At 23.8% G+C, this 22,828-nt stretch overlaps 1 protein-coding gene across 2 annotated transcripts; it reads right to left on the bottom strand.

The window, feature by feature from the left end:
- Positions 1 to 865: 865 nt before the first annotated feature.
- On the bottom strand, positions 866 to 22,390 carry LOC107613258 (putative LRR receptor-like serine/threonine-protein kinase At1g07650). Of its 2 annotated transcripts, XM_088496631.1 has the most exons (24): positions 22,118 to 22,390; positions 21,620 to 21,788; positions 17,517 to 17,588; positions 17,304 to 17,372; positions 17,068 to 17,139; positions 16,901 to 16,969; positions 16,035 to 16,106; positions 15,848 to 15,919; positions 15,670 to 15,741; positions 15,471 to 15,542; positions 15,186 to 15,257; positions 14,826 to 14,897; positions 14,136 to 14,192; positions 13,726 to 13,788; positions 13,582 to 13,617; positions 13,277 to 13,320; positions 12,200 to 12,585; positions 5,175 to 5,370; positions 4,039 to 4,179; positions 2,839 to 2,957; positions 2,214 to 2,424; positions 1,872 to 2,109; positions 1,567 to 1,717; positions 866 to 1,436 (listed from the first exon to the last, which is right to left on the bottom strand). In XM_088496631.1, the coding sequence occupies exons 1-24, from the start codon at positions 22,218 to 22,220 to the stop codon at positions 1,038 to 1,040; spliced, it is 3,027 nt and encodes a 1,008-aa protein (XP_088352757.1). In that variant the 5' UTR covers positions 22,221 to 22,390; the 3' UTR covers positions 866 to 1,037. The 2 variants fall into 2 exon arrangements, with proteins under 2 accessions (XP_088352757.1, XP_088352758.1); XM_088496632.1 differs by lacking the exons at positions 13,582 to 13,617; positions 13,726 to 13,788.
- Between the last annotated feature and the right edge of the window lie 438 nt (positions 22,391 to 22,828).

The following is a 22,828-nucleotide window of genomic DNA, read 5'->3' as shown; positions in this document are numbered from 1 at the left end:
AAATATTTGACTATGTGAGACTTTCTATTCAAGAATAACAATCTGCAATGAGAACTTATTCTTTGTCGAATTCCTAGAAATGTATGCTCCATATATCACAGGCAGGATTCAAGCATTCTTAGTTATTTTAATTTTTTTGTTAAAAATATATAACTATTTCTTTTAGAATTTGTAAAATATTTATAACTTACTTATTCAACTTATATTTGATTATGTTAGGCTTGCTATAGGATTATTTTCCTGAGCGTTAGTCATGACTCTTTTTGGGCCGTGACATGATGTTTCAAGTTGCACATGACAAAAGATTTAAGGCTTATGAAGGAAAATGTTCATTGGAGAATAACAAAATCTTTCAGTGGTAAAACTACCTTTTAAACAAACACACTACAACCATTTATCATGTTTTTAAAGTACAGATGTAGGTGTAGTGAATTCACCTTTTTACCCTATTTTTCTGATTGTATATGAGCAGCTGTAACTTGATACTTTTCTTTTCATTTTGTCACGTGTCAATGACTCCAGCTATACACTTGTCAAGTAAATAAACATACACTAGTTGTCTTTTATAAATACATAGATGTTTTTATCAACAATTGTCTAAAATCATTACTAAAATCTTTCACCACAATTATAAAACTGTTTTATTATAGTGGATAATATTTAAAAATTGTTTTTAAAACACAAATATAAAAACAGTGAGGATTAAGGATACAAACTTATTTGATAGTTGAGATGGGTACATTACAGATAATCTAGTTTTTATCCCAAACCAAAAATTAAAAAAAAAAAAGTGTTTGTCCTCGTAATAAAATTGTAATGACTATTTAAATGAAGTTGTCCATCTATCTTTATGTAAAAATGATAATTAAGACTCATTCAATAATTGACATGATTGATTAAACTACTTAACATAATATATGTTACCATCTTTTTTTGGGTGTGAATATATAGCACCATAAATTGTCTTGTAGAAGGTTAAGTTCGATTGGTAAGATCTCTATGGAATAGTATAATGGAATTTACACACACTCTATTAGCTAGTTTCTTTGCTCCCAATAATATGATGAAGAATCAATGTGCATAGGATAGAGGTCAGACGAAGATGAAGCAATCCATTGTTCTTCAACAACATTATGTGACACATTATTGTTGGCCTCATTTATTTTATTTTCTTCCTTTTGATAGTAATATTGTCGCATTGCCTCTAACTTCATCTCATCCATTAATTCACTTTGATCTGAAACAAATTCTGGAACAATGGTTTTGCCTTCAAGCATGCTTAGAACTGAAGACATGGAAGGCCTAAGATTTGCAGTCGCATTGGTGCATAAGAGAGCAACTTGGATCATCACCATTACTTCCTCTTCATTGAAATCTGAACCTAACCTTCGATCAACTAGCTCCATGAGCATGCCTTTCTCTTTCAACAAATGTGCCTGCGACAAGAACAATAATCATTGAAATTTTATATTTTTATATGTATAAATGATTTCTTGCATAATTATTTTTTCGTGTACGGCAAAAAAAAAAAGTAAAGAATGGAGAACTAGATTGTAATTTACATACCCAATCAAGAAGATATAACACTTCCTCCTTTGATCGATGAATGGTATTAGCCTTTCCACTAATAAGTTCCAAGACAACAATTCCAAAACTATAAACATCTGCTTTATCAGTCAAATAACCATTCATTGCATATTCGGGTGCCATATATCCACTGCATAATTAAAATATACCATGATAAGAATTAGATGTCGACATATATATTTCTTAGCGGATAAACAAAAACATTACTTTGTTACTCTACATTTTATTTTGATAATAAATATTTTTTATGCATTCAAAGAAGAGAGTAAGAAATTGTAACTCACTATGTCCCAGCTATTCGAGTACTAATGTGAGTAGCATCCTCTTCATGGAGTTTGGCTAAACCAAAATCAGAAATTTTTGGATTTAAATTTTTGTCGAGCAACACATTAGTTGCCTTAATATCCCTATGAACAATTTTCAATCTTGATTCCTCATGGAGAAAAGCCAAACCTCTAGCAATACCAACACAAATCTTCTGTCTCGTTGGCCAATTCAATTTTAATTCATTCTCTTTGGGCCCTTTGTAAATGAACAAAAAAAAAACGAAAATAAGCATATATGTTGTTCATTTAAGAAAAATGAAAATAAAAAATAAAAAAGCATATAATTAGGGAATGATTTACCGAATAATGCATACGCAAGGCTATTGTTTTCCATATATTCATATACCAACAATAGTTGATCTCCCTCAACACAGCATCCATAAAGTTTAACAAGACAAGGGTGTTGTAATGCTGAGATCATTGCTATCTCATTGATGAACTCACGGTTTCCTTGCTTTGATTTAGACGAAAGTTGTTTGACTGCTATTATAGTGCCATTTGGTAAAATACCCTACATTATTTAGAAAAAGAATAAATTATTTTTTTTTAAATTAAAAAAATCCCTAACATTAATCTCTATCAATTTTATTTCTGATATTTTTAATCATTTTTAATTTGTGAGGACGACGAGGAATATGGGAAAAGAGGAGAATGGTGGTGAGAGAGTGAGGTGATTGACAATGATGAGAAAAAAAAAAACATAATATTGAAAAAAAAATTATTGATAACGAATAGAAGAATAAGATTGAAAAATTTGTCGAAATTATTGGGAATGAACTTTATAAGTTAAATGTAAGGAGTATTTTTAAAATTTTTCAAAAATTTTTAGAAACAAAAAACATACTTTATTGTAATTTTTAAACATGTGCAATGTTTTGAACATAATAATCAACGATGATATATAATGGATAGTAGGAGAGAATACCTTATAAACAGGGCCAAAGCCTCCTTCACCAATTTTATTGGAGATATTAAAGTTGTTTGTTGCTGCCTTAATTTGATGCAAGGAAAATAGACCAGTTTGTAAATCTAAATTTCTTAGCTCTGCTTAAGAAGCACTTAACAAAGTGAGATATATTATATGGGAAAATTTAAATAACATTAAAAGGTTTAGATAAAATAACTCTACTCTATTACTAAAATAAAGGGTATGCTGTTTTAATTAATTAGAGCTATATTATACACATAAGCCATAACTTTATTCGAACATTATTTGCAAGATTGTTGAATGATTACTCGTCTAGTTTGATTGGTTAACAAGCTTAGTTAGTTACAATTGTATTTCAAGTTATTAGGTTTGTTATAGCAAACTCTTTACAAATTCTGTTTTTCGTTGTTATTATTATTTAAAAATGTTATTTATACACTAAAATTATTTGTAAAAAATAGTTGTCATATATTTAAATATAAATATATGTGTTATTTAACTTATTTTTAATATGTATTTTATATTTCAATATGTATTTTATATTAGTAACTAATTTTAATAGTTAATTTTAGTATACACATAACATAGTTGATTATTATTAGTAGCCCATATAATAAGGTTCACTTGAACTTTGTAATACACTAGTATAGAAAATATGTAATTAATTTATGTCAGGTTTACTAAATTTGTCGCTAAATACGATAGAAATATCTGTCAATAATAACTAAAAGAACGATGAGTTTGTGAAGTTTGTTGTTTAAAAAAAAGTATAACGGCTATTTTAATATTTTGGCACCCTGGTTCCTATCGGATTATTCCTTAGCAATTATTTAAAAAATTTATGTAATTTTTTAAAAAATGTGTAACATTAATTATAATAAAATGTATACTTTTTAATTAAAGAAAAGCAACCTAGTTAAATATATAATTTTCTACTATATATTAACAAAATATTTTCTGTTTTTTTAATAAATAGGTATATGTTTTATTTTGAGATAAATATTATAAAATCAAAGGTGTGTCAAATATATGCCAAAAAAGATCCTTTTCGTTTTGGTAGATTAAGAAAGAAAAGACAGAAGAGCCAAATTTAATTTTGTGAATGGCAATTCTTGAACGTTTTAGTAAGCTAAGATTAACAATGATGATTACAACTAACAAGTTAACAATAATAATATAATTGCTTCGTGGGTTTACCTTTTTCTAATGATGTTTTCTTTCTTAGACAACCTTTCCACCAAAGTAGACAAATAATTAGGATAATGATAACTATCACTGTTGGAGCAACAATTCCAGCCATTAGCCTTGTAGATATGTGATTGTGCTCAGGTAATGAGTCTGGTTGGTTATTAATAATAGTGAGATACGATAATCATGTTTTATAGATATATTAAAAGATGAATCAATCAAACTCTTCTAAATTAAAACAATTAATAAAACGATAAAATGAAAATTTAATCGCTCTAAATCAAAATTGTAAGAGTCACACGTATAATAGAAATTACAGAGTTAATATATAATGGTTAACTTCTTATTTTATTATTTTATAAATATTTTAACTTTAATTTTTTTTTAAATTCTGGCAAAGAATATACATAAAGTTTTATTTTCTTATTTTACAAAAAAGTGACAAAAACACAAGAATAAAAAAAACATTTCTGCTTGATAAGATACAACTTTTAAATGGTTTTTGCTAATTATTAAAAATATAGAGACAAAGACAATAGATAAGGATTTTTTTTCATAAGCTCACTTTGAAAATTATTCCAAGACATAAATATATATATGTTGAAGAACGGCTAAATCTTTTAGATATAAAAGTGAGATGGGTAATATATTTTAATATTGTAATTTTTTGTATTTTTTAAAATGATGCAAAGTACATAAATTGGACCTTCTTTTATGCTTAAAAAATTAAAAAAATTGAAATACACAAATCGGCGGATCCAAGTACAGAAATCAGAGGGTCAATCCAAAAATCGGATGATCCGATTTCTATACCTCTTAAAAATTAGACGGTCTGATTTTTATTTCTGACATTACAGCTATATAAAATACATATACATTCCATAAATACGTCCTACATCATTTCTCTTCCTATATCTAAATTAAAGAGTGCATTGAAAAACACATACTTTTTAAAAATAAAATAAAAAAGTTGACAAAATATAAAACTAGATAAATTCTATTTGTCTTCTCGTGAATTGTTTTTGAAAACATCTTGTATCCCCCCCCCCCCCTCCTCCTCTTTACTATTTCAATATTTCATTCTTTAATTATAAGAGAATTGTCAAACTGCCATACAGTTGAATCTGAAAGAGAAGATAACTTACCAGAAGTGACAGAAATTGCTGATATAAGAGGGCCATATTGTGATCTATATGGAACACCAGTAGTACCTTTCCCTGCCCAATATAACCGGATCTCTAACTCATTGTTGCTCACGTAAGCACTGAAATTTTGAATATTTGCCTTTCCAATTCCTTTTGCTTCTTTTGCAATATTGAAATCCTTTAGAACACGCTCTCCCTGAAATTTATTTCAAATTTAGAGTAAACGTTAAATTTCCATTTATTTTATCTATAACTAAATACAGATCTTCTGTATGTTAATATATTTGTAGCAACTGATTCTACATGTCATCAATCATCACTTATAATATTCTTTATATTATGATTTGAAAAAAAAAAAGGAACTTCTTTGTCATAATACTATTTTAAGTTTTTAACTAAAGATTTAACTTTAGAAAAGGCACATAAATAATTTTTTAAATAATTTTTTTTAATTTGTTCAAGATTTTGCATAAGTTTTTTTTCTTATTTCTCTTGTGTTGATTGGGAATAACAAAAATCAAATTCTATACCTTTAAATTATAAAAATTTTGATATTATGTCATGATACTATTTTTGTTAAAAATTTAAATTAATAAAAAATATATAAATAATTATATTTCTGATACTATATTTTTTTGTATTTATAATTGTTAAAATCACTGTTCCTTCTCATTGAAGAAATGAAAATGCATAGAAAGAATCAAGCAGATACATATAGGATGAATGTATATTAACTATTAAGATGAAAATGAAGCAGAGCTTGGAATTCTTGAGGTAGAGTTATTAGAGCTTAAAAGATGAGTCACTTTCCCATGCCTTATTATTACACATACACAAACTCTCTTATAGAGTAGCTATTCTCCTAGCTCCTTTTCTAACTAACTCAACTAACTGCTGAGCTGGCATCTAGGAGTAACTAACTTATACTACTTGTGACATCAAAGAGTTATATTAGAAGATAAATTAAAAAAAAAAAAAACAGAAATATAAATATATTTTTTATCTTAACTTTATAATTTTATCCTAAAATATACTTATCAAACACATACAACTCGGATAATAATTTGGCTAACATAGCCTTTGTTTAATGGAGGCCACTCAGATAAACACGCCTAAAACGTCTTTTTTTAAAGATGTCTTTATGTTGTGTTTTAATTGGTTTTGGTACAATTTATTCGGTGTTCCTCATCACATATTATTAAATTCCTCAAAAGATTTTCTTTCCAAAAACAATAAAAAATATTTAATTTGGACTAAAACAAAAAAGGTAATAGATTAACTATTAGATTTTTTTTAAAAGATTATTTACATAAAAAAATATATCACATTCATCAAAATATATATATATATATATATATATATAAAACAAGCTCAAGCGTTTAAAAATTTTTATAAATAAAAAAAATAATTAATTTATATTCATACAATATATAAAATAATTACTATATTATTATTATATTATAGATTAAGATTCACTAATTTAATTTTTTTTATTTTTAATATAAGTATTAGAAATAAATAAAATTTTTATAATTAAATATAGTGTAACAAAATATATATAATATTAATTAGTTCTTAAAAATTTTAAAAAAATAGTTTCTCATTTTAGTAAAATAACTATTTATTAAAGTAGACAAATTAATTATTTTCTTCTCATATACGATTTTTTAAGACATAAAAGTAATTAATTAGGACATTGGTTAAGATAATTAAAGTCACTATTTCATTAAATTTTTAATTTAAAGAAAAATCCTAGTTAATTTTGATATAGAAATTTCGAATTTAAAAACATTGATAAAAATTATGTTGAATTTTGATTTATTTGATTTTCATTTAAATTAATCACTACATAAGTTAAAGTTCTGTTTTGAAGTTATATTCGAGCTTTAATCTGATTTTTAAAGTTTCAATTTACTTAGTTTGATTTTTTAACTTAGGTATTCGTGACTCATATTAGGGTTTTAAGTGTTTAGTTGAAAATAAAAAATAAGGTAAAAAAATTTCAATTGTCACATCAAATAGTCGCTAGAATGTATAATGTAGCAGTCGTTAGTCTATTTCAGCATGTCGTTAACGATTTTGTGAGACAGTGACAAAAATAAGATTAGGAACCAATGTGAGTCATAACTATTAAGTTGGGAGACATAATTGTTAGAACTGATTAGGAACCAATTGGGAGACATAATTTGTTGTTGCTTGATTAGGAATCAATTGTGAGTCATAACTATTAAATTGAGTAAATCGAAATTTTTGAAATTAGATTGAAATATAATTGTTAGAACTGAACCAGTGATCGAACCGATGATCAAGTTACTGGTTCACTGGTTTATTGGTTCAACTGATAAATCACTGGTTGAACCGATAAAACTGGTCTCACGTAAATATAAAATATAAAATAGTTAAAAACTTAAAATTAAAATTTGAAATACATATCTTCACTAACATTTTATGAAAAATCAAGTCTCAACTTCTAAAAATAACTAATATAAAAAAAACCATAAAATTTTAATACTACAATAGTATCTTATTTTGACACAATAAAAAAATAATTAATTCACAAAGCCTATCATCTAACTATAATATCAGTAGATTTTAACACTAACATCAAAACAAATAACCTTAATCACAATACTAGCAATAAAATAGATCAAGTAAATTAATAAATTTTTAGTGAAATTTATATTTATATTAATAATGGTATATAATTAAAATATAATTAATTTTAAAAATAGAAAAACAAAAATTAAATTAAATTAGATATTTATGTATACTATATAATTAGTATTTGTCAAATATAGTACTTAGAAGTGTAATGGCTAAGTGGCAAGTAGAGCTTACTTTTGCTCCAAGGTTCTTGGTTCGAGACCTTGTGGAGACATTTTAAAAATTTTTTCAAGCAGATCAGTTTGGTTAGACCGGTTTGCACCGGTTCTTATCAGTTCACACCGATTTTATTCCTTAAACGGTCCAAAGAGTAAACTGAACTGGACTATAATCCAGTTCTAATTTGGTTCACTAGTTTTCTGGTCGAACCAACCGATCCAGTTCAGTTTTTACAACTATGGATATAATAATGGTAATTAAGTTGACCATTCAGTTGTTTTAATGGTAATTAAAATCTAATAATAGTTTATAATAAAAGAAACATTCTTTTGCAACAATAAACCTATAGTAATAGTTAGGGGTGTTCATAGATTAGATCATATCCATATAAATCCACAGTATTTATCCGTATCTGATCTGTAATTTGAGAATATGATCTGATCTGTAAGATGATCGGATTGGATCGAATCGGATCCACACTCTAATCAGATAGAAGTAAATATGTTTAAAAAAGTAAACAAAAAAAATTATTGACTTTTTTTTATAAAAATAAAATTTTTTTATATTTTTTATTTTATGGATATATTTGATATCTGATCCAAATATAAAAAGTGCGAATATCGAATTTGATCTAATAAGTTTAGTGCGGATTGGATCAAAATTTCAGCCATATCCCATCTGTAAACACCCCTAGCAATAATAACTAAAAAATTATAATGATTATATTTTTAACTAAGAGGAAGTGCAAAAAAAAAAAGTACTAAATACAAGAACATTTAATCAAATATTAAAAAAAAATTTTACTTTAAAACATACAGTTGGACTTTTTTTTGCTCATATATATATATATATATATATATATATATATATATAATAATAATAATAATAATAATAATAATAATAATAATAATAATATGATAATTGCTTTGTATATCACACAAATATAAACGTTTTTTTTTCTATGATCTTAAAAAAGGTTTTGTAAGTCTCTAACTTTGTTGTCGATTTTTGTAGTGTTAGCTCTCATATTATCAATTTGATTCATATATAATTCGGATGATAAATTATTTGGTGACGTGCTTTCTTTTTTACTGTGATATACTTGTTTATTATTATTATTATTATTATTATTATTATTATTATTATTATTATTATTATTATTATTATTATTATTATTATTATTATTATTATTATTATGTACATTAAAAAATAACAGGCCAAATTATTGCCATAACATAATAGAAGTATGGAAGTTTATCATTCTTCTCTAATGGAGAAAATAAAATTCTTTTCAATAATTTATTTAACGTTTAGTAGAATAAAAATAAATTTTATTAGAATAAATTTTACTACGAGTTTAATATTTTTATTCATCATAAAATATTTATAGAATTACTCGTAGATAAATTTTGGAAAAAAGAAAAAAAAACCATGATTTTTAATTTTATTTTTAAATAAACTTTATTTTTAATTTTAAAATAAATTTTATTTTTATTTTTTAATAATATTAATTTTTTACCGTATATAATTATTCAATTATTTTTTAATCATATATAAATAAATTACTCTTAATAAGACTTTTTTGTGTTATTCAATTATCTTTTTTTTTTAAAAAAATTAATTATTAAAATAATTAAATTTTTCACAACAAAAATAATAAAAAATTATGAATGAAAAAAATTAACCATTCTGATACTTTTTTGTATTTTTATTCATATTTTAATTATAAACATAAATATAATTTAATTATATTATTTATGAAATGTGACTATAGATGTAGATAAAATTTAGTTATATTACTTATATATAGTTTTATTGTATTGTATTGCTTATAAAGTTAGATTATAATTATGACAACAGAATTGTTCTTGTATTTTTATATGTGTGACTAATTGGTGGTGTTAAAACATTACTCTTAATTATAAATAAGGTTTATAATTTAAAAAATCAAAGACTCAATTAAAAAGATACGAAAAAAATGATGTTAAAATATTCTAACTCTTTAAAATAAAAATATTCGAAATTTAATTAAAAATTATTTAAAATTTAAACTCAATAAAAATTTATATTCAATGTGTTTTGTATTAAATATATTTAATAATCTATTATATCATATTATATCATATTGGTTGAAATTAGTTTTTATAATGTTAATTTTTCAATAATACTTTATTAGAAAAAACCATCTTTTCAGAATTTTTTAAAAACTAATTAATATTATATATATTTTATTACAATATATCTTGTTATAAAAAAATTATTTATTTCTAATGCTTATATTAAAAATAAAAACAAAATTTAAATTAGTAAATTTTAATCTATAATATAATAATAATATAATAATTATTTTATATATTATACGAATAAAAATTAATTATTTTTTTATTTATAAAATTTTTTAAGAGCTTATATATATATATATATATATATATATTTTTTTTTTTGATGAATGTGATATATTTTTTTATGTAAATAATCTTTTAAAAAAAATCTAATAGTTAATTTATTACCTTTTTTGTTTTAGTCCAAATTAAATGTTTTTTATTGTTTTTGGAAAGAAAATCTTTTGAGAAATTTAATAATATGTGATGAGAAACACCGAATAAATTGTACCAAAACCAATTAAAACACAACATAAAGACATCTTTAAAAAAAAGACGTTTTAGAGGTGTTTATCTGAGTGGCCCCCTTGTTTAATATCATCAAAATCTCAATTAATTAACAATCAATTAGTTGAATAATAATAATAATAATAATAATAATAATAATAATAATAATAATAATAATAATAATAATAATAATAATGTTAGGTAGCCAAAACATTATAGACAATAAATAAAAATATATGATCAATAACATTTATACTTATAAAAGAGTGTAAATCACTCTCCAAACTTAATTGACACAATTAATTTTTTTCTATAACTATCTTTTCTCATTTAATTAACTAAAAGTCAATTCTAAATTTAATATGAATTAAATCTCAAAAAATACTCTTTTATTATTATTACATTCATAATTTTATAATTTTTTCCTAAATAAAAATTTTAAATTTTGATATTTGTAATCCTAAAAAAATCTCAAATCACCTCAATACATTTTATAAAAAATAAAACATCTTATATTTGATTAGTCTCTATTTATTAAAAATGTCCAAAATTGTTAGTTTTTAACCTACAAAATAAAATAATAAATAATAAATTAATACCAATTCATTAATTATAGATATTATGTATTTAAAATTATAGATGTTATACATATAAAATTATAAATGTTAAATTAAAAAATTTAACAACTTCTAATACTATACAACTCATATTTTACATATCGACTATTAAAAAAATTAAAAAATAAATATATAAACAAAAATTAAAAAATAAATGTTTAAAAATAATATTAACTCATTATATTAAAATCAATAAATAAGCATACATATGATATTAAACAAAAGATATTAAAATAATTAAAATTATGACCCATCACTCTGCACATATGAGATAATAATTTAAAAAATACAATAAGATACATAGTTTAAAATTTTGTAATATTAATTGTAAAATTTTATTAATTATAAATATCATATATCTGAAATTATGGATGTTATTAACATAAAATTATGGATATTATGTGTATAAATTTATAGATGTTATGAATAAATTTGTCAATCGAATAAATTAATTTAAGAATTTGATAATTTTTTTAAATCCAATTATGATCAAATTTAAAAATATTTGTGTTAAAAAATAAGAATAAATTATTATTCCAGTTTAAAAAACATAAAACAAATATTACGTAAGTGGGATAATAAATTAGTAATTATTAAAAAAATTAATTAAAACTAATAATAATTAAAATTTAGATTACTCTAACCTTTACAATATTATGTAGGTGCAGCAAAAGAATAAGAAAAAGATAAATTAGTAGTTACGAACAAAAATCAATTAACATTAATGACTTTTAAAGTATATTATTATGATTAATTTTTAATGTAATAGTATATATAAAAATTAAATTATAAAAGACTTTATTAATATATGATATATTATATCTTAATAATTAAAAATATAATGTAATAAGTTGAGTGATAAGAAAATGAGATAAAAAAAAACTAAAATATAAAAAAAAATTATATAAATAAAATCAAATTAAAAAATATTTGAGTGAATTGTTTTAGTTTGTATACTTTATAATCAAATAGATACCTGAATGTATACATCAAATACACGCCTTCCTAGGCTGCTATATGTGGTGCCATTGATAAAAACGATCTCTGCAAAGTGGAGATTGACGGTGTAGTTTCCATTTGCCAGGCAAAACCCATAGTAAGTCAAAGAAATGGGAGAACCACGTGCCTTTGTATAAAGATCAACATCATCAACTATGGCAAGTTTGGTTTCATTTTCTTGGATAAGGTCGTACTGATGAACATTATCCATGAAATCACCACCAGTTGTACTAATTGCCCAATTTGATGATTCAACTGTACTTTTCTTAAATGGTACTCCCTTATATGAATCACTCTCATATGTTATCCTTCCTTTCTGTACACTACTATCTCCACCACAATTTATATGGAAAGAATAATAGTCTGCCAAATGAGAAACAAAAGTCTAAAATAAACTCATTTAACTCATATAATATATTATTTTTTACCTATAGTTCACAATTTAAATTTACCTAAACAGTTAAACTATTAAAATGGTATTCTAAAATTTATGTTACTAACAAAAATAATTCTAAAAGATAAAAATGATCAATAAAACTCCGAAATAATTTAAAAATATGATAAAAATAATAAAACATCATATTTTTAATAAATGACAAACCACTTGTAATGTTTTGTAAAAGTATTTGAATAACTATTTAAAAATTAACCAAAAAAAAAGAACAAAATTTGGTCTATATTTTTTTTTATTTTTTAAAATTTTGGTCATTCACAAAAAATAAGATAAAATAATTTTACTTAATATAAATATCAAATAAATTTTAAAGATAAAAGTATTTTATCTTTTTAGTAATACTTGTAAAAATCTACATAAAAAATTTAATATTTAAAATTATTTTTAAAAATATATTTAATATTTGATTTTTTTATTACGTTTTTAAATTTTTTAAAAAATTATTTATTTTTCGTATTTTTTACTAGTAACATAAACTATCAATCCTATTCTAGTAATTTATCCTCTAAATTCTCAAATTTAATTACATTAACTACCATCCATACCGTTAATAGTCAAGTACACAATAAATAAATAAACAAATAAATCACATCAACTTACATTTTGGGCATTTTTCTTTGCTTTGCCCACAAGAAAGAGGTCCTCTAAAGAAAAACAATGGGAAAAAAATTAGTTGTAATATAATTTTAATAGTGTATATAAAAAATTGGCTATTAAATCAATCATTTATATAAAACACATAATAGAATATAAAATATAAATTAAAAATAAATTAAATGTATTATACATAAATTTATAATAAATAATTTAATAACTAATTTTTTTATATACATATAATATTTTTATACGTCCATAAGTTTCACAAATAGGTAACGGAAATTAAAGAGAGTATAGATAACAATTACGTGTTGTTGCCTTTTGCAAAACTCGCAAACAAGTTCCTACGGTAAATAAGAAATATGTTAATTAAGCCTAATTAAGATAATTTCATGAAATATATATATAAAAGAAGGTGAAAAAAAAAAGAAAAAAGAAGCAATATTTCTTACATGTTTGACATTTGACATGTTACTGTTTCTGGGGAGTTGCTGAAGTTGTTATATGAAAGATCTCTGTGCACACGTTTTGTGTAATAATTTATTACTGGGAAAATCGCTACGCTTTTTACTTAAGAGGAAGTAGAGCAAGAACAAAGAGGAAAGGAAAGACCAAAAAAAAAAAGGAGGAAAGGAAAAAAAAAAGTATTTTCAGTATATTTTTTACTTCAAAAGAAGAATATTCAAAATATTTGAAAATAACAGAGATAAAATTCTAAAATTTTTACTGTAGAAATTCTAATATTATGTTATCAAATTATTTATTTTAAAAATTTAAATGATTAAGTAAAACCATATGAATAATTTATTTAACAGATTGGACTAATTAATTAAGCATAGGAGCAATTTATATAAGAACTCACATGGGTGCAGTCCAATCGGCGGGCACTTGTCCAGTGAGAATGTTTCCAGTTAAATATCTAAATGAAGAAACAAAAAAATAACAATATCAAAATTCAAAAGCCTTCAGTGCATGTATGATTGGATAAATGTATGAGTCATTGTTGAACCTACACACACATTATAAATTTAGTTTCGATTGATTAACATACTAAAAAATTTTATATAATCATTCAAACAGATTTATATATTTAAATAATAAAATTAAAAAGTTAATTATTTTTGTTGGTGTAATAATACACCATTAATTGTATGTGTAAAATTTGATACGTACATAAGGATTAAATTTATATTATTTATTATATATATATTTTTTCCATAGCCAAGAACGCATAGGCAGCATATATAGTATTTTCTTTTTAGAAAAAAAATGCATGTAGCATTTTCAAAATAATTTGAAGAAAAATAATAATAATAAAAAAATACTATCATCATTAGATGCAGTATTTCTAATTGGCTATACTATATGATAACGCAACTCAAATTTTCAAATTGACTATTTCTGTTCATATGTAGAAAATATTTTCTTATCTCCTTATATGTGCAGATAAGAAAATATTCTCTACAATATGTAAAACAAAATTTCTATATGTTTAATTTGCTTTCTTATGAATTACATGGAATACATATGTAATGTCAACTACTTTTCTTACATGTACTTTATACTTGATAGCGATGTAAGAAACTTTGGAATTTCTCCTCCTAATTTGTTATAGCTGAGGTCTCTGCAAGAAAAAGACAAAGGATCATAAAACAATTAATAATATATTCTTTTTATGACCAAAAATGATTATTTAGAGCATAAATATTATAAATAAGTGGTCCAATAATATTAAATTAGATAAATTCTGATACTATATTTGAAATAAAAATAAAATAATTCTATTCAATTCTAAAAGTAATTCATCAGTAATAAAATAAGATAGTCTCATACTTATAAATGATCTAAAATTATATTCTTAATATGAGCAACAAAAAATGTCCAAAAAGAATATCAGTAATGTAGCACTTACAATGTTTTCAAATTTTTAAAATTTCCAAGATACTTAGGGATTGTGTCATTAATGTTGCAACTCCTTAATATCCTAAGGCGCAAAAAAAAAAAAAAAGAGTTACACAAAAAATTAACGAAAGAAAAAATTAATAAAACAACCCTATTATTTATATACAACAAATAATTAATATATTTCAATATAAATAATTAATATATTTCGATATATACTATATATCACTCTGCACATAATATTTTGTCGATCAAAACCAAGTTAGAATAATATACTATTTTAATTTCAACTCACAATACTCCCAAGTTTGTCATATTATCGAGAGGTGGGAATTTAGACTCAGGTCCATTCAGGTCACTAATCCTCCTGCATTATTCATATTTGAGGCAAGGAATAACAATAAAATTTTAATAATAAAACAAGGAACGACTTTAATTTTGAAACTTTTGATGCTGTGTGGAACCATCATATCATATATGATATATATACTTACAAGTCTTCTAAATTAAGTAAATATGAAATTTCAGATGGAATTGGCCCAGTAAAACCACTCCCCTGTATTACTCTGTCACAATATGATTAAACTTTATATATATGCAAAGATATGAATAGACAAAATAACTAAGATATACATATAATTAAATTTTAGAAAAACAAATAATGGATCTCACAAATTTTCAAGTCCTGTCCATTTTTGTATGAAATTAGGTATTTTTCCTGAGAATTGATTATCACCAAGACGGCTGCCAATAAGAATAAATTAATTCAGAGAAAAAACCATATATATTGTAATACTAATATATAATTATAATTAGTCATTGAAGATAAAGAAATTAAGATAAATATAGGAAAGCTTACAGTTCCTTTAATGTGATTAGATTTGAAAATGTTTCAGGCAGTTCTCCAGTGAAATTATTAGAGGTAAGATGCCTGTAGCATTTAGAAATACCATACATACATACATATATATATATATATATATATATATGAGCCGTTAATATAAAAATAAATATTAATATTTAGAGTAAAATATATTATTAAATCAAACATCAACCAATATTATATGAAAGTTCCAAAACTAAAAATATTACACGGATGTCCTCGTGAATATATATAAATCGAATTGATTAAATTTGAATTATACATTGTAGTATTAAATTGAATCAACATTAGAAAATAATATAAATCGAAATTATTTGTCTCGATTTACCAAGAAATAAAATTCGAAATGCAAGAGATATTTATTAAATTGAATTAAATTGATTCGATTTACTATATATGTTATATCAATAATAAATCTATCGAATCTAATTTATTCGATTTACTACTGAATGACACATATATAATAAATCGAATCAGCCTGATTTACTATATATCTCTTGCATTTTGAATTTCATTTATTGATAAATTGAAACAGGTAATTTCAATTTACATGATCCCCTATTAATTCAAACCATATTGATTCAATTTAATACTATAATGTATATTCGAATTTAACTAATTTAATTTATATAGATATATGCACGAAGACATCTATATATATAACGTTTTTTGTTTTGAAACTTTCATGTAATAGTGGTTGATGTTTAGTTTAATGATATATTTTACTCTAATATTTATGGAAGATTATTTTAATAAGTAAAATCATAGATTCATGATATTAAAACTTTAAATTGATAATAATTAAAATTAAATTACAAAATATTATATAGTAAAAGACTTACAGTATTTCAAGGTGTGGAAGAGACCCAAGAACTGAAAGATTTCCATAGAAATTATTGAACTCTAAGGACCTACGCAATTTTAGATTAAGCTATATACAATGAACATCTTCCTTAACGTTTAAAAAAAAAGACAGAAATTATTAAAAAATGGATAATCAAACCCTTACAAAGTTTTGAGAGTGGTGATGTTTGCTAGCTCCTTAGGGATTTCACCACTCAGTCCGTTTGCAACAAGTGCACTATAGAGTGAATGAGTAATCATACATATCATATAATATTTTGACTTAATTTGATGAACAAAATATAATTATAGAGCTATATGGATATTTAATTTATTAAGGAGAAGAACAAAATGAAGCTAAAAAAAGCAGAGAAAAAATTATTAATAGAGAGCAGAGCATACATTTTGGTAAGGTTCATCGTACCCCATTCTCTAGGAATCGTACCGCTAAGGTAATTGCGGGTAAGATTACTGTTAAAAATGACAAAACAAAATAAAATAAAATGCATCATAGTAGCTAGTGAAGCATTTGAGTAAATGCATGCATGAAAGATTGTTAATTATTGATCCTCATAAGTATGGTCTCCTACTTTAAAGAAGACATTTATTACATACATCTCTTGAAGGTATGGCAGCTTGACAAGTTCTGGAGGAAGTTTTCCTTGAAGATTTTGTGCACTCAGAATTCTGTTGATCATTTTATTTTTAGATAATAAATTATTAAAAAATAAAAAATAACTTGAAATTATAAAATATATATAAGATTAAATACTTTTTTTTTGTGTTTGAGATTTGAAAAAAAAAATTAAAATTATTCCCAAATTTTTTTTTATCAAATTCATTCTCAAAAATTATTTTAAAATTATTCTTATTTATCCTAATTTTATTTTATTTTTTGGCAAAATTATCCTTGATAAAAATAAAATAAAATAAAAACCCTTATCACCATAAAACTACACACACAATCCAAATCTTCCTTATTACTTTCATCGTATCTTCTAAATTTTCAATCTTCCATATCACTTCCACCATATTTTTTTAAAAATTGTCAAAATTTCTTTTTCATTCTCATTATCTCCAACAATAATAATAACAACATCAATAATAATTAATTTGTTTTAATAAAAAATCAAAACAAAATTTGAGAGAAAGAGAAGCGGAGAGAAAATGAGACAAAGTGATAGCAACGCTAATAGAAAAAAGAGAACTAAAATTGGAAGCAAGAGAGAGAAGCAAAAGTGGAAAGAGAAGAGGAAGGAGGACATGACGGGGAGCCAGGGAGCCGTTGTTGCCACTGGTTCACCAGGGGAGGGGGAGAGAGAGAAGAGATTGTTGCCATTGGTTTGTCGCTATTGCCGCTAGTTCGTTGCTGCTGCCACTAGAGTTCCACTGAGTGTGCATGTTGTTGCGGTGATACCAAACTCTGCCTGAGACGATGCTAATATCCTACGCCACCAAGTTCTTTCATGGTTCGTCAAACTAATTTGCCGTCGCTAAATCATTTGTGATTTTTAAATCGTGCCAAGCTTTCTCCATCCCTCTTTTCTCAATACTCCATTCTTTATTAATTCATAAGTCAAATTCAAAATTGAGTTTTACTTCTGATGATCCTTTGAATATCTGCTGTCATTATGTATTATTCTTTTCATTGTTATTGTTGTAAGACCCAGAATTTTCAAAAAATCTTATTATGAACTAATTTCAATTTATTTATTCACTAAAGATTTTATTTTCAAAAATTATTTTGTCTGTGTTTGAAATATGAGAGATCCCTTATACTGACAGTGGTGATGCTGCGGATTGTTTCTGATATGTGGTGATGGAGGTTGAGGCAGGATAGAATAGGTGTTGCCTAATTACTTTGATTTATGTATTGGTTGAATAGGAATGAGTGGGGTAAGTTGGGTAGGAAGCCCTTAGGCACGTACTTGGTCCTTTTCATTTCTTTAAATTAATCGCCTCACTGATTTGTAAACCAAAGGAATTTCTTTACGACCTTTCAAATTAAGTTTTTCCACAAAACTTTTTCAAAAGGTTATTTCAAGGATAAACTATTTTTATATTAGAATTAATTTCATTTGCAAGTATTTCTTTGCTTTGATGGTATTTCATTGTCTGCTGAGAACCTGCGAGGACGATGTTCTCACCCTTTATAGAGTTTCTTTTTCAATGATAGATTCAGGAAGCTTTTTTTTTTTTGTGACTGAAATAAATTAAACAAAGAAAAACAAAACAAACAAAATAAGGAACTGCCTAAATAGAGGGACAGTCCCGTTCAAGACTACTTTTAAACTCCTCCCAAGGTGAAAGAAGCTCCACATGCGAAAGTTGTAACTTCATCGCCATCTTTGCCATAGTATCTGCCACCGTGTTTGCATCTCTCATAATTAAACGAAAGTCAACCCGCCAATTCCAATGCATGATATCTCTTATTTTGAGCACCAGTTGATCAATAAACCCAAAACCATCTTGAGTAACAAAATTAAACCACACCAGTGGATCAGGAAGCTTTGGTGTGAGGCCGCGACTGATCTGCATATATATATATATATATATATATATATATATATATATATATATATTGTATTTTTTGTTGGTTTAGTTGATATTTTATTCCTCGTTATTTGTTATTTTCAGATTTTAGAGGGACAAGACTTGTATTTGAAAAATTTTGAATAAGTCTATATATTTATTATTATGCAGATATAATTGTGTGATTAATTGAATTAAAGTAAAGACTTTTTGATTTTGTAACTAAAGATTCAGTTTATATTCGCGAAAACTTAATATTAAATGATTATAATATAAAATTAAAATAGTAGATATAGGTAAGCTTAGACTTTAGTACGATTATGGGGTGATAAAAGTTAGAGTCTTACAATTATTATTTGGATGAAGGCAGGAGTGGCTGGTGCTGTGATGAGTTCAGATTAATGGATAAAAAATTAGGATTAGCGTAGAAAGAGAAATTTTTTTTAAAGGAATTATAATTATTATTTTTATTAGGGATAAATTTGTCTAAAAATTACATTTATAACATTAAAGATGATTTTAAAAACAAAAATACGATAAGGATGATTTCGATTTTCACCTAAAATTTTAGGGATGGAAAAAGTATTTAACCCTTCTTGATATTGTAATAGAAATGATAAAAAAGTATAGGTTTTCATCCTTGTGAAACCCTAAAGAAAAAAGCGAAATTTAATATAAGACAAATTAAAAAAAAAAAGAAAGCCTAAGTAAATTTTACACAAAATACAAAAAGATGCTCTTGCATAAAAGGATGTGTTTAAAATATTACAATTCATTTGTCTTTTTTATCCATTTAAATTATAGGAAGAAATAATTTTATGACACTATATATAATATTTTTTTTAGAGATCAATTTATTTTAAAGTGAATGGGTTGATAAGGTGAAAAAGTAAAAGTTTAATCATCACACTTAAATTAAGATAGTGCAACAAACATATGATAAAAGTTATAAACTCAATTACGATTAATCCCTCGCTTTATCACTTTACCCATCTTTTTTATTTTAGAATATCTTTTTTCTTTCACTAAAAATGAGAATCGGTATAAAGAATAGTTTAATAGTCCTGAAAAGGATCACAACAAAAAAATGTAATATAAGTAGTCTAATTTAATAGATATATCAATGATTAATTTTACAACTTGAATACATGATCTTAAGATCATTCGGAAATAACTCAACGATTGCTCTAGAATTTTTTCCATCAATTGGTATAAAATGTATCAAACAAAAAAAGAAAAATATTAAAATTTATTTGTTGTACTTTCTTTTTTTCCAGGACTTATAGTTTGATTATAAAATTTTTTCAACATAATTTTATTTAATAATTTTTGTTTTGAAAGCTTATAAATTCATTGCAAATTTTTTTCAAAAATTTAATTATTCTATTATTAAAATAAATAATAAATAAAAGATATCAACTATCGATTGAACGGCCAAATTTTCATGTATGAGCTCAAGTACATTCAAGGCCCATTTAGTTTGAATAATCTTCTAAATCCCAAACTTTTTATTCAATGAAAGATCTCTTGTTACCTAAAAAAAAAAAAAAAATCTCTCGTTTGGAGAGCTTCTCGTCTGCCGACAGGTAGCATTTTTTAAGTTGTATAGTTGTGTAATTATTTATTTATTTTATTTAACATTTTGTTTTTTATTGTGTTCTTTGTAGCTTTTTTCCCCTCTTATAATTGCCATTTTTTTTTCAAATTTATAGTATTTTTTTTTAATTTCCAACTTTTTTTACTATTATATCTTTTTTTTTTCTTTTATTATCTCATTTTTTCTCTCTCTCGAGATATTTTTAGGAGTACCCCCTTCTCTTTTTTTAGTTCTTTTATGGACCACTATATTTACCTATTAATGAATAATTTTTATCTTAGAAAAAAATTATTAAAAAAATTTATATATAATTATCTTTATATAAAATTATTGATAAAATAATTAAATAATTTAACATATTTAATTAAATTATATATTATTCAATAAATTTTATTAATTATTAATTTTACATAAAAATTATTATAAAAAACAAATTAATTAAGTATAAAAATAGTATTGTTTATATTCTAAAATTATTTTTTCAAAAAATTTTAACGTACAAAAAAAAAAAACATAAATAATATCTCTAACAGTCCATGTATTAAAGTATAATACTAGAAATGATGGTAAAGAGACATTATATACATACATGGCAATGATATGGCAGAAGTTGTCATGAGCAATGGAGCAATCACATGAAACATTAATTATTTCTGATGTTGAGCGAACTGGGTTTGAAATAATCCCCCCCTTACTGCATGGATCTATGTTCTTCAAGTCCCAACCGAGCGTTTTTTTTATTTGCTTCAGAGCTTCCACTAAATTCAAATATAAGAGAGTTGTTTTATGCTTGATTCTCGGAAGAGATAAATAAATATTCTTATTACTAATCTGAATTCTACTTAAACTACGCTTACTTAAAGGATCCAACCGTTTGCACTAATCAAGATTGACACCTTGATAATATGTATATATACCTATTGAGGGGATTTAAGAAGAAGCTATATACATGTTTCTTTTCATAATTGAAAGTATCAAAAACTAAAATTGATATTCATATATATATATATATATATATATATATATATATATATATATATATATATATATATATATATATATATATAATTAATAGGATATGGCATACCTTCTGTGTCTGGCAGCCGAGAAGTAGCTTCTATAGGATATAGCATGAAGCAAAGTGCAAGGAATGATGAAAAGAAGAAAAGTTTAGAGGAAGTAGTGATCATCGTCTATTTCATATGCTGATTATTAAGTCCTAGCTAGAAATAAAGACAGATCAGAAAATTTTCTATCAACGATATAACTTAGGCAGAAAAATGGAGTAGTATCTATCAGCTATTTGTGAATCGTGACTTTAGAATTTTAATGTGAACGTAATAAAGAGCTTGTTTGTTTGTGTCAGATATATAGAATAAAATTTTATACGGTTATTTACAATCATTTTAGTTATACATTAAAATTAATTGTTAAAATATAAAATATATCATTAAAAATAAGTTAGAATATATATATAAATATAAAAAAATAATTTTAATATTTAAATAATATTTTTAAATTTGTTATGTATTTTTTTATTAATTTAATTTTTTTTAAAATAATATTATAACATAATTTTAGATTTTTTATAATCGAAAGATATAGAGTTTTATTTTTTTAATTTCAAAAATAAATTTTAAAAAATAATATTATAACAATTTGGATAGACTTCTAAAAATTATTTTTTAAATAAATTTTTTAAAAGTTTTTTCAAAAAATAAAAATAATTTGATACTTAAATATTTTATGTAAAACAATTTTTTATTTGTTAATTATTATATTTTTGATAATAATATAA

The sequence above is a fragment of the Arachis ipaensis genome, chromosome B8 (assembly GCF_059453495.1).
Source record: "Arachis ipaensis isolate K30076 ecotype BB chromosome B8, ASM5945349v1, whole genome shotgun sequence".
Lineage (NCBI taxonomy): Eukaryota > Viridiplantae > Streptophyta > Magnoliopsida > Fabales > Fabaceae > Arachis > Arachis ipaensis.
This window is presented reverse-complemented; position numbering and strand designations above follow the sequence as displayed.